This window comes from Rosa rugosa, chromosome 5, assembly GCF_958449725.1.
Source record: "Rosa rugosa chromosome 5, drRosRugo1.1, whole genome shotgun sequence".
Lineage (NCBI taxonomy): Eukaryota > Viridiplantae > Streptophyta > Magnoliopsida > Rosales > Rosaceae > Rosa > Rosa rugosa.
In genome coordinates this window covers 12,764,434-12,777,754 of record NC_084824.1, presented here as the reverse complement: position 1 = coordinate 12,777,754, position 13,321 = coordinate 12,764,434, and the positions used below count along the sequence as shown (strand labels likewise).

General features: G+C 43.0%; 1 protein-coding gene across 1 annotated transcript; it reads right to left on the bottom strand.

Moving 5' to 3' along the window:
* Positions 1–8,492: 8,492 nt before the first annotated feature.
* On the bottom strand, positions 8,493–9,878 carry LOC133711214 (uncharacterized). Its single transcript, XM_062137371.1, has one exon. It carries the CDS (start codon positions 9,876–9,878, stop codon positions 8,493–8,495), a length of 1,386 nt encoding a protein of 461 aa, XP_061993355.1.
* Positions 9,879–13,321: the final 3,443 nt, after the last annotated feature.

Here is a 13,321-nt window from a genome sequence, read left to right as displayed (position 1 = left end):
GTATGGGTATGTAAAGTGAGCGAGTGATTGCTTTCCCACCACCCCATCAGACAAGGTCACCATCTACTGCTTTCATGTATCTTGTTGGCGACACGCTTTCTTTTGATTACATACCTCACGTGAGAAAATGAATTTAACATGAATAGACAGATGATTTGTGGTAAATGATTTTGCAAACTATTTTAAAATAATTTTTTATAGTTACGGGGTTGGTGAAAACCATGAAATCACTCTTTCTTCTAGTGGAATCAGGGGTGAGGGTAGACAACTGTTCTCAGTCAAATTTTTATGTCTTCTATAAAGTTATGAGAGAGCAGTTTGTTCGTCAAATGCATTTGAAAATCCGCAGATGGACCAAAATAACAGGTGAGTTTTGTGGTTAGGTTAGAATATGCCTCTTAATGCTAGTCTCGGCCTCATAAAATACTACTTTATCTCTAGTCTTTCTCATGTTTATTCTCATTATATTTCTCTATGTTTCAAGAATTACTACTATTCCGATTTTAGATTGTAAAATGTCTAAAATTACACACGCAACATTAGTATAATGAACTTAATTTGAAATTCGCTATTTCTATTGAAACTCGAGGCAATACATAGGAAGCAAAGAGGGAGAGATTAAAGCAAAGAATGAAATGGAAGGGAGGCAAAGATAGACATGAGGTTTGAAACTTATAAAAAGTCTTAAAAGTCGTAGGAGGGTTCGATGTCGATGAGGTGGTTTGAAGAAATTGTTTCAAAGACTTTTGAACTAATCCAAGACTACGTCTCTCAAAAGCAAAGACATGACCCCAACTTTATGAAACATGCAATCAACTAATTTCCGCACCCAACGCCTTACTATTTAGTATCAACCCACCACCACACCTGGCTTCTTCATGGATTTGTAATTATTTTGGAATAAAAAATTACAATGCCAAATGTGATCTCAATGTTACCACTTTAGGATCACTTACAAACACTATTTATGTCATTACGTGAGTTTAATCATTCCATTAGTTCTAGTCTTTGAGATGTGCCCATGACTTGATTCAAACTAATGATGAATAAGATAAGATACAGAATATTTCTGACATAATTTGTTTTTGGTATGAACTCAAAAACCATAGTTTAGAATTCGTGGTTATAAGGAGTGTCCGTGAAAGCAAACGCTTCACTATAATTTTTATTCTTTCAATCCTACATGATTATGTGTTTACTTTTATCATTAACAATATAAAGACAAAATATTCGACAAATTACCTAAAAGGTCTTGTAATAAAAATAATTGCAAAGAAAAACAAGCGAGGCTCATTGATCAACGACATGTACTACTTCCAACATTCATTTCTGGTTTGGGTCAATCTTGAATCTTCGATGCATATTGCACAAGACATGTTGAGATGTCCCAGGACAAACACCTTTATTATTCATGCTGTTTGCTCCAACATTCCAACAATTTGGTCTTTTTTATACGTCTTAGGTATTTATGATCTGACCTCGGACTGGGATATTTGCCCCGAGTCATAGGTTGTTCATATATTCAAATTAACTAAGTGGATTTCTGAGAAGATGCATCCAATATTTTCTTTGCCTCACAGAGACGTGTAGTGCAAGGTCGAGGTGGGTTCAGCACCCAAATTCCAAATTTGCCTCCCACTTCAAATGTTGGGATGAATTTGGCATGTAAATGATAAGTTTTGTTGGTTTATTTGTAGGGAATTAATTAGAAAATTGAAAGAGAAATATTGGGGGGGACAAGTAGGCAAGCTTGATCCTGAAGAAAGGTGGAAGAAGATTTGGAATCAGAAGGGTAAAAGATAAGGTTGTTCCCCCAATGTTGCTTCGGTCTGGCTCAGCCTCCCCCTCCCTAGCTAGTGGCTCTTCTGGCATATCTTTCTCTTCCTCCAATGACATTGATCTTCTTCATGCACTTTGTGTACAACTCAAGCCTAGGTATATATGTATTTTTATACATATGCTACTCTCACTTTTTGATCTGTTTCTGTTCCTCCAGCCTAGCTTAATTAGCTAAAGACATTGAAAGAGAATTTGAGGTGCCCTAGCTTTGCTTTGGCCTTGGATTCTGGTTGATTAGGACCAACCTAAGCTCCCCAACATGTTAATTAGTGCTGCCCCCCATTCTCACCCATAGGTCATTTTCTATTTTATTGTTCGTGTTCCTTCTTCCTTTCATAAATCTCAGAATTTGTGAACCCAATAAAGGGCATTGCCCCCACTGTATTGAAGAGCCTCTTTAGTCTCCCTTTTACTTTATTCATTTACTAAACCCTAAATCTACATATATAGAGAGGTTAATCTCGTGTCTTTATGATCCTACTTTTCATTCTCGGTCAAATATAGGAAGGTATTTGAGTGAGTGAGTTACTTCCTTTGCTGGGATTGTGGGGCAGGATCCCTTTTCCAGGCTTGCTTGCTTTGTGGAGTTTTCTCGATGCGTAATAGTTTGTCCCAGATCTTTTTTTTTTTTTCATTTCATTTGCACATCATTTCAATGATTTCATACTCTCTTCCTCGTTCGGTTCAAGAATTTTTCTTGTAGCGATGATGATTATTTTAATTTTTTTTAAACATTGAAACGGAGGAAAATAATATTCTAAGTGTGTTATTCCCGACCATAATTATGCCTTAATATTGTGGTTCTAAACAAGCTTGATCTAGTCTCAAAACGTACATGAGAATTAAGGACAAGAAGCCTTACACACAATTTTTGGATATATTACGAGCCTCTTTCACCGCACGAGGAGCAAAAGTATTATGATCCCAAACGAGGCAAATGCATGATTTTTGGCGAGCAAGGGAGATGATTAGTTTTCTATTTATTAAAGAAAAAGTAAAAATCCTAATATAGTATGTACCTGAAGTATTATGAAATGCAATTTTTGGTATCTAAGAATATTATGACCATCTTACAAGACCTAAACAATATCCTTGTTAGAGACTTAGGGGTCTCAGTCCAAATTTTCGTTAAACTAGCTTACATGGTGCTCACGGTGATATGAGCGTATTTATCTGTCATTATTAACAGATGCGATGTTATTGTGAAAATGAGGTACAAATAGGCAAATATCACCAAAAAACGATCAATCATTAAAATATACGAAAGAAATATCTACAGCAGCAATTGATAACAAACAGTAGGTCTTCCTTTTTTTTCTTTTTTTTTTATCTAAAATATCCATCGAAAATGTCAAGCGATTAATCTCATAACATAATTACAGCAAAAAAAAGCAAGTAAAATTTCTAGAAATCCTAGGTAAAAGAGAAAGGAATTGTATTTTACTATAATCCCCTGCAACAGCACCAAAAACTGATTAGCTAAATAGTCACACACAATTACAAGAGGTACAAGTAATATTATAAGAATACAATCAAGATTGTCAGACTCACACGGATTGAATTCGTTTCATTAGCTAGCTTGGGTGTTAACCTAAAGAAAAACTAAAATTTGTAAAAATTTACAATCACAAACCTAGACTCACAAGAGAGACAAAGATTTATGGGGAGTATGCGCAATATGGAGGTAGAGAAATGGTTGTTTGTTTGAGTGGTAAACCAAACTAATCTAAATATTTCCAAAGTAAACTAAGCTACACTAACTATACTTGTAATGAAATAGATGCGAGTTAGGACTTAGGTTTTCCACCTCGAGCCTCCCTTGCAAATTGAAATAGATGGGAGTTAGGACATAGATGACAAACCATCTTTGCTTTTTGGGAGCTGCTTCTACTCATCGATCAGGATTATTTAAAGATCCCAAGTCAAGCGATTACAGTTGCTGCCTTATACAATTCTACCACTGGGTGTCGTGTATTGGCAATCACATATGGACAGAAACCTATAGGTGGGTTTGGATGGAGGACGTAGATGAATGGAGGCATGTTATGCTAAATATTGCAATTCATTTTGATGTTATCCAAGGAGGATGGCATTTGAAGAATTGCTTGTTTTGTGTAATTGAGGGCTTACCTTCCACTTACAACACTAAGCCAGCTGCCAGCTTTCACTAACTACGCACATCAATATTTCGCAATTGGACATACAATGCATATACCTGCTGTTTTTTTTTTTTTTTTTTTTTTTTTTTTTTTTTTTTAAAGGGTTTGGAACCCAGCCGAGCTGGGAGGCTCAGCCCCACGCCCGGTTCAAATTAATAAAGGAAGAAAGCAACGGGGGGGACATAACAACCTGTACCCCGAGCTCATTACACAGGAGATCAAGCATCTGAAAAGGAAAGTACAAGTTGGAACTCCTGAAAGGAGCCCATGAAAGCACTGGCTAAAGAACCAATTAAGATCACAGGAAAAGAGAAACTGAGATCCAGCTGTCCTGAATTAAAGAAACCAAACTAACGCACTGAACCAGTTAGCGAAACCGGTAGTCCGTCTGGGCTGAATAGTCATGACCAAAAGCGCTAATCAGGAAAGGCGGAATTGAATCCCACCAAGTTGGACTGTCATTCGTGGCTCCAAAATTAGCCAGCTTGTCGGCCACGCGGTTCCCTTCTCTATAGATATGGGAGATGTGCACTTGCAATTGGTGAATCGAAGCAACACAGTTTTTCCATCTAGTACGAAGACGCCAAGGCACCCTGGATGGATTGTTAAAATAGTGCATAACCAACATTGAATCGGTCTCTAACCATAGAGGAAACCAATTACGATCACTTGCCACTTTAACAACCGCCATTACTGCTAATAACTCAGTGTCAATGGCCCATGGCACAATTGCTTTACATGAGAAGGCGCCTAAGAAAGCTGCATCACTGTTTCGAAAAATGCCTCCAAAGCCAGCATGATTGGGATCACGAAAAGAGCCGTCTGAATTTGCTTTGAACCAATTCTCTGGCGGGGGAGTCCATGTGACTGGAATATAACGAGGTGCCATGGGGCGGAGGGGGGAGATGCCCAATAGGCCGAAAATGGGGGTTACAGAGGATGCCAGGGAGGATGAGGCAAAAATTAGCCCTGCAGATTCCCTTAGTGATAGGGTGAAAAACTGCTTAAATCTTGATAGACAAAAAGCTCCCCCATCAAACTTTCTTTTGTTCCTTTCTTGCCAGATGCACCAAAGGAGGTTGCAGACCGCTATGTACCACAATAACTTGGAGGAATAATCGAGTAGGGATATCAAATTATCAAGGAAAAAATCATGGAGCGACGCACCTGGGGGGAACCGCAATCTGAAGAGATGGTGGAGCCAGTGCCATAATGAACTAGCGATCTCACAAGTCTGAAAGAGATGCATATGTGATTCAGAATTTGTCCCACAAAAGAGGCATCTAGAACACAGACTTGTGCCCCGTTTCTGAAGAAAATCATCGGTTTGAATTTTTCCATGCAAGACTTTCCAAGTGGTGACACTCTTTCTAGGTTGTATTGCAGCATGCCAAATGTGCTTGCACCATGAAGGGCCAGGCATAGAAGGATCCAAGGCGTTGTAAGCATCACTGGATGTCAATGACCCTGACGCCGTTTCAGACCAAATAACCTGATCAGGGGAGGGCTCCTCTGGGAGCTCAATTGAGCGGATGGACTGGGCAAGAGCAGGCAAGGTGCGACAGAAGCTTGATGGTAAGTTCCACCGGCCATTCGCAATGAAGCAAGACACTTTGTCATTCAATAACTTTTGGACCTCTTGAACATAGTTGAGGGAAGTAGCAAGGGTTTCCCCCAACCAATTGTCACGCCAGAATCTAATGGATTTTCCATTACCAACAAGCCACTGAGCCCCTTCCAGCAACCTTGGCCAGAGCTTCTTGAGACCTAGCCAAACCGAAGATTTTTTATAAGAGGAGTATGGATGCAGACCAATTTTTACAAACCGATCATGCAAAAAGTTGGCAGAGGTGGACGCTCGAGAGGCAACGTCCCAACACCTTTTGAGAAGCAAGGCCCTGTTCAAAGTGAAAATATTTTTTAGTCCTAATCCCCCCTGCTCTTTTGGGGTACAGACTGTGTTCCAGGCGATAAGGGCGGAGCCATCCTTGAGAGGGTCCCCGTTCCAAAAGAAGTTCCTGATCCATCTTTGAACTTTCTTTAGCAGGGCCTTGGGCCATTCGTAAACTTGAAAGCTGTATATCAAAATGCCATGAATCACTGAGGAAATGAGCTGTACTCTACCTGCTTGTGATAATTGCCTGCCTTTCCAAGAGCTTAGCTTACAGCGCACTTTGTCCGCAATTGAAACAAGGTGCTCAGGTTTCGGATGGCCAGTGAAAATTGGGACTCCAAGATATGTGAAGGGAAGTTTGTCCACATGAATCCCCAAAATCCGGCTAGTGCTATGTTGCCTCAACAAAGCATGCTTCCCAAGGAACAGATGAGACTTCGTTTTATTTATAACCTGGCCAGAATTCAAAGCATACTCATCCATAAAAGAAAGCAGGTTCCGCAGATGAGAAGGTTTACCTTGCACGAACACCATAATATCATCTGCAAAGAGCACATGGGAAGGCGGGGAGATGCCTAACGGCGCTGCAATACTTTTAATCTTATTTGTGGAGATAAGAGAGGAAAGTCCTCGGCTTAGCACCTCCTCAGCAAGGCAGAAGAGCAAAGGCGATAAAGGATCACCTTGTCTGACTCCTCTGGAGCATGTGAAGTAGCCATGAGCCTGCCCATTGACATTAACAGATAGATAAGCTGATTTCAGGATGGCATGGATATAACTCACGAAATTCGCATTGAATCCGAAAGCAGTTAAGACACGTAGCAGGAAGTTCCAATCCAGGGTGTCAAAAGCTTTGCGGACATCAAACTTAATAGCCATATTTCCATATTTGCATTTATGATCCAGCAAGTTAATACATTCAGAGGTAAGGACAATGGGGTCAATGATGGAGCGCCCCTTGATAAATGCGCTCTGGTTGGGGGAGATGATCCGCGAAGCTATGGGACCAAGTCTATCTGCAACAATCCTTGTGATGATTTTAAAAACAAAATTAGCAAGAGCAATAGGGCGGAAGTCAGAGATGCTCTCTGAGTTGTCTACCTTTGGGATGAGGATAAGGGTATTCGAATTAAAATGAGGGAGAATGAAGCCATTGTGGAAGAAACTTTGAGTTGCCCTAACAACATCATTTGCGACAACTGGCCAACAAAAAGTGAAGAAATCCCCACCGAAGCCATCTGGGCCGGGAGCGCTCTTGCCATCCATGCACTTGACAGCTGAAAAGACTTCCTCAGGAGATGGCATAGCAAGAAGGGAGGCGTTTTCCTCTTCAGTGACTAAGGAAGGGATGGTTCTCTCAACCAGGCCCGTATTCATAATGCGAGGGTCACAGGTAAAAGCCTCTTGGAAATGATGCTCTATATGGGCAGCAATGGCAGGTTGATCTGTGAGCGTTACATCTTCGACTAAGAGGGAGGATATAGAGTTATGAAGGCGGCGAAGCTTTATCATATTGTGAAGAAAAGAAGTGTTCCTGTCACCATCCTTTAACCAACGGATTCTAGATTTGTCCCGAAACAACGTTGCTTGGAGAGACAAGTCCAAAAGGTACTTGGAATGGGCTGCCGTTTCTACCGCAGTCCTCTCCGCATTTTGACCATGTATTGAAATTTCGGACTGAATTGCATCCAGAGCGGCTCGGGAGTTATTCACCTGAACATGCACGTCCCCCACATTATCCTTGCTCCATGATTTTAACATGGATTTCAGAGAGCGCAACTTGGAAGCTAGAATAAACTGTGGACAGCCAAAGAATTGTAGAGAGTCCCAGAAAGTCCGAATAAGCTCTAAAAAATTTGGCTTTTGCAGCCACATAGTCTGGAACTTGAAGGAAGGACGCAGAACAGAACCCAACTTTGAACAAGATACCAAGATGGGACAGTGGTCAGAAGTGGCTTTTGTGAGAGTACAACAGTCCATCAGGTTCCATGCATTCATCCACTGGAGGTTGCCAATTGCACGATCTAACCTTACTTCCGTAAAATTATTAGACCAGGTATAGCTCAGGCCCTGTGTAGGAATATCAATAAGGCCACATGAAGTGCACGTCTGACTAAACTCGAGGCAGGAAACTGCGTTTGGAGGACGACCCCCACGTTTTTCATGGGCACCCAAAACACAGTTAAAATCACCAAGGACAACCCATGGGCACTGGCCATGCAAAGCGTGAATATAGTTTAGCTCCTGCCATAACTGACGTCGTCCCCCAACTGAGGTTTTAGCATAAACTGACGTAATGATACAGGGAACTCCTTCGTAGGAACAGGAGACAGTAGTCTGTTGCTCTGAGCTCAAAATAACCTGTGTGCTCAAAGCTTCATGACACAAGAACCACATGTTGGGGGCTTGGCCTCCCCGGTTATTAGTAGTTACAAGTTTAAGGCCCAAGGACCTCCAAAAAGAGAGAGGAATAGATGCAAAGTTAACAAAGGGCTCTGAAATACAAACAATGAGGGCTTTCTGTGAACGTACCATATTAGCGAGGGCACGCTGAGAGTCATCGTTGCCGATGCCGCGTGCATTCCAATAGAGTATTCTCATTAGAAACGCTTGAGACTAGCTCCCTTGCGAAGTAGAGCTCGTCCCGCAGGTTTGTGGGAGATTATTTTCATTTTTGCTTTCTCATTTTGCTTCAGCAATTTCTTCGACTTCTTATGTAGGACGGGTGTGAATTCACCTTCCTCCAAAAGGTCAGTTGTAACTCCCATCTGACAGTCTCTTTGATTACAGTCGGCCATAATAATTGGTGGAGCAACTGAAGAAACCACGGGAGTCGACGTAGAGCTAGCAGGTTGGATATCAGATTCCGTTTCCATCCGAGTAAATCCAGGTGGGACGCTATCACTTGAATCAGTTTGTTGCACGGGCACAGCAGCCATCGCCAGCTCATCCATAATTGGAGTAGCTGTGAAAGCTGGAACTGCAGTGATAATTGGAGCTGCTGTGGAAATTTCCACATTATTCAAAACAGATGAAGCCATCCTATCTTCAACGTCGTGCCTTAAGATTACTGCTGTGGTTGCCGTCGTTGGCGTAACATCATCAGGTTGTCTGGCTCTGACTGGTCTCCCTATTGCACCCCCATGCTTTGAGTTGTGCTGTGACTTGCGTGATCGATTGTTCCTCCTTCTCTTCAGATCAGAACGCTCTGTTGACCTTCCCCGCTCATTTGGGATAGCAGCCACAGTGTCGTCCGGAGCCTTAGAACGGCAGGAACCAGCGACATGGCCAACTATCCCACACCTGGTGCAGATATCCGGTTCAGACTCATACTCAACTCCAATCACCACAACCTCACCATTGGCCCTAGTGATTCTGAGCTTGTCGTGAAGAGGCTGTGAGAAGTCAACGTCCACTAAAATTCTGGCAAACAAGCCCACAGTGCGGTTCTTGGTACGGGGGTCAAGTTTAAGGGGCGTACCAATACCAGATGCAATTTCAAAAAGAGTTTGTTGATCCCAGTAGGCAAACCCTAAGTCCCAAAATCGCACCCATACCTGAGCGAAGGTATTTCTGTATGTAGATGGCGAGAACTCAGGTGACCATTTAATCAAACGTAGCATGCCGGAATTAAGACGTACTGTCCCCGACGACCAGACTAGCTGCATATCAACTAAGTTTTCGAACTGGAGCATGAAAAAACCCCTACCAAGAGGTGCCACAGTCCAGTGATCTAATCCCGACCATAGTTGCTTCAATTGTTGTACAAGGTCTGGGGTCTTGACAGGAGAATTAACGCGACCAATCAAGTTGGTTTTGCATCTCTCGAGACCGCGAAGAAATGGTTCTTCAGAGATGCGAATAGAGTTCAAACCATCTTCAAAGAAAGGCGAAGGCAAGTCAGCGATGGCAAAGGAGATTGGAGACACCTCAGTCAGAACTGCTGCGTAGGAGGACTTTTGTTTTTTAGGGATGTCTGTCGCCATGAAGGATGGCCGACAAGGACAGTGTATGGGCAGTCAGAAGAATATTTTGGCAGTTCCCATTGCACGCCGAAGAATTTTGTCTGCCACCTTTCTGAAAACTCTCCTGCCACAAAGCACGTGAAAGGAGTGGTTGTATTTAATAAAATAAAATTAAAATAGTATTTAATTGCACGCAGAGGATTCCTGTCTGCTACCACCACCGGTGCCTGAACCGGAGAAAGGGGAAGGACCTGCCGAGAACCACCCTACTGACTACCAATTTGCGGTGGAGAACAGGGCTGAGGAATACACTCCACAATGCTGAAGCAAAAAGAGGTTGGCGCAGCTAAAAGGATGTGCTGAAGCAGAAGAATGATGCGTCAGTTCTGTTTGGCGGCAAGAGGATCGGCGAGCGGAGCAGTTTCGAGAAGCTAGACTGGTTCGCCGGAGCACTTGTGCTGGAACAACAGAGGAGGAGTTGCAGAATAGCTCCCCCTGTTGACTTCAAGCAGGTTGCTCCTGTCAGCGATGGCGTGGTTGACTTTCATGGTGTTTCGGGTCGTGGTTGTTGACAGCAGCGGTGGTGGCCAGAAGCTTTTTGGCCGGATCTCCAGAATGAGAAAGATATCATCTGGGGGAGTACTTTCTGGGCTGAGGTTCAGTCCCTACTGTTGCTTCCATGCATATACCTGCTGTTAATCTCACAGAGAATGTGACTGTAAGACTATCGATCAGGTTTAAAAATATGCATTCAACTCTTGTTGGTTATTTTAGTTTGCCTGGAGATAGCGGCGAAAATGGGGAAGTGACAACAATAAACTACCAATCAGCAGATGAAGATGTGTATGAAGCCCATATGTCTATGCACTAACCAGCCTATGAGATTGTCATTGTGTTACACCTTTTGCGGACATATGGGCGCTTTGACTTTTAGTATCCTTGTTGTGGCTACTCAGTTTCGTGGCTTGGATGAATGGTTAATTGCTAATCATAAACTTGCCAGCGATTGCCTTCTCTACGACTCTACCTTATTGTATTTCCTGCTTAAATCCGTTGTCGAATGATATACACTACAATACTTCACTCGGTCACCGGTCTTCATTGCCAGTGGTCACCCTCAAATATTGTTCTCTAATTTAGGCATCTGTGTGTGATTTGGGTGTCCATATTTCCATCAGTATGGATTAATATTTTTATTTTAGGTTTTTGATCCAAAGCACTAAAAATGACTAAATTTATTCCACTTACCCCAACAACAGATTTTTATTCTCACTAACACAATTTAAATTAAAATAGCAATTTTGCCCTCAGCCTAATTAAAAAACTACATCCATGCCATCTCTCTCTCTCTGACCTAGCCCTAGAGCCCGCCTGGATCCAACTCAACCACGTCGGAGTCCACTTGTCGCCGAAGCTCACCCTTGATCTCTCGTTCTCACTGACGATCAAGGTCGACCAGTTCTCCGATCTGCCGCCGGTCATGGAATCAAACTCATCCTCGAGCCCCGAACCGAACTTCACCTTCGCCTTCAACGACCGCAATTTCTCCGATCGGGTTGTCAAGATCGATTTCAACATCTGCGACTCGTCTCCGGCGAGGAGATCTGGCTAGCGCAAGTCTCTCTCTCTCTCTCTCTCCACTTCGTTGCAAGCCTCTCTACTCACAACCACCACCACTGCCAGAAATCTATTTCCGGCAAACCTAATTCCACAAGGCTCCTATTCAGATGTTGAAGACAAGCTTGGCCTGGGATGACTTTGAAGACGAGCTCAGGTTTTGCTCAATTAAACTCTCATCTCCAGTACGTTGTCCTTGCTTCCTTATTTACTTTTTTTTTTTTTAGGGAAATGAAATTAGGTTCCAATATATTACGACATCACAGTGTCAAGCTAGAGGGTTTCAAGAAACCACTCATAGTACAAATACAAGCACAATATAGACTGCGCAAAGCAGCCAAACTCCTAATCAGACTGTCCAAAGCAGCCAAATTATTACTAGCCAAACCTAGAAAAAGAAAATGCAACAAGTAAATAAACCCAACACCTATCCAACCCTAAATCAAAGCAACTGACATAACAAGCATTGACGCCTAAGACCTTCATGGTGTACATCGCCACTCATCAAATCAGCACACAGCAACGATCAAGGGCAAAATAGGAGGTGAGCCGAGCCAAGCTCAATTATTCAAAACAAGAAAATTGAAAAACTACCACTCTCCCAAAAAAAACCTAAATCAGGCCTGATCCAAGAAAAGGAAGGGAATAAGAGAATGGGCTTGCCTAGCCAGACCACTAGGAGGGGCCCAGGCAGGCGGAGGCCCACTGGCCAAGGCCCATCTCTTACCCACACCTTCCCAGACCCGCCCGCGTCAGGCTTCGAGAGAGCAGCCTCCTTCACCAGTCCGGCGCCCGGCCGTGGACCTCCACCATGGCCATCGTCAAGTCTGGACCTCGACCTGTACTCCAACCTGGATCAAACGACCTATTCTCTGACAGCACAGGCCAACGCCTCCTCGCCGCCGAGCCCGGCAGGACGGATTAGAATCCGGATCCAAGCACCATCACAGCCCAAACACCGGGCCCTTAAACGCGAACGGAGCCGGACACACCTAGAGCGAACAACGCCGTCGACCGCCCCTGCCCTGGCCGCGATCAAAGTCTGTTACCGCTTGGATCGAAACCCGCCAACACAATCTGAGAAGCCCCTAAACCAAGAACCCCTCGCCGCACCCCACGATCGTCGCCGTACCTCGTCACTCCTACGGTCGTCGCCTTGCCTGAGGGAAGAACGCTGCCGCCGCTCCACGAAACCTAGGTTTCGCCAGTCGAGGTCGCTCCGCAAAACTCTTGCTTCCTTATTAACTTAGTTTCAGTCTATAGAGAAAATAATGAATTTGTGTGATTTTGTGTAATTGAGATGGTGCTAAAATTGATTGATATTATCAAACTTGTACAGAATATGAAATGGGTCTAGCAAAATTGTTTGATTATCATTATTTGGTATTGTGTCTGAGTTCAGCAATTGTTCAGAATATGAAATGGGTTGAGGCAAAAGGGTGGGTTACTGGGCATGAAAGGAACGTAAGGGTGCAGAAAGTAGAAGAGGCACGTGGAGGAAGTTTGGTTGTTAAGTTTTGGTGGAGAGTTTCTACCTGAGAAGAATGGATGGAAGCTTGGTATTGAGACGTGATTTTGGGCACACTAATAACATTAGATGTAAATGGGAATAAAGTAGTGTAATTTAAATTGTTGTTTTTGGAATAAGGATTGGATCATTGGAAGTCATTTTTCATATGCTTCTTGACTAGCTAGTACTATAGCTCGCTAGCAGATGGACTTCTTTAATATGATTTTATTGGTTTTGGGGGGGGGGGGGGGGGAGGAGGGAATAGACGTCTATTAGGGGGCAATAAACGTTTTGAATTGATGTAATCTCCTCGTTTTTTTTTCTTTAATCAAAGTTT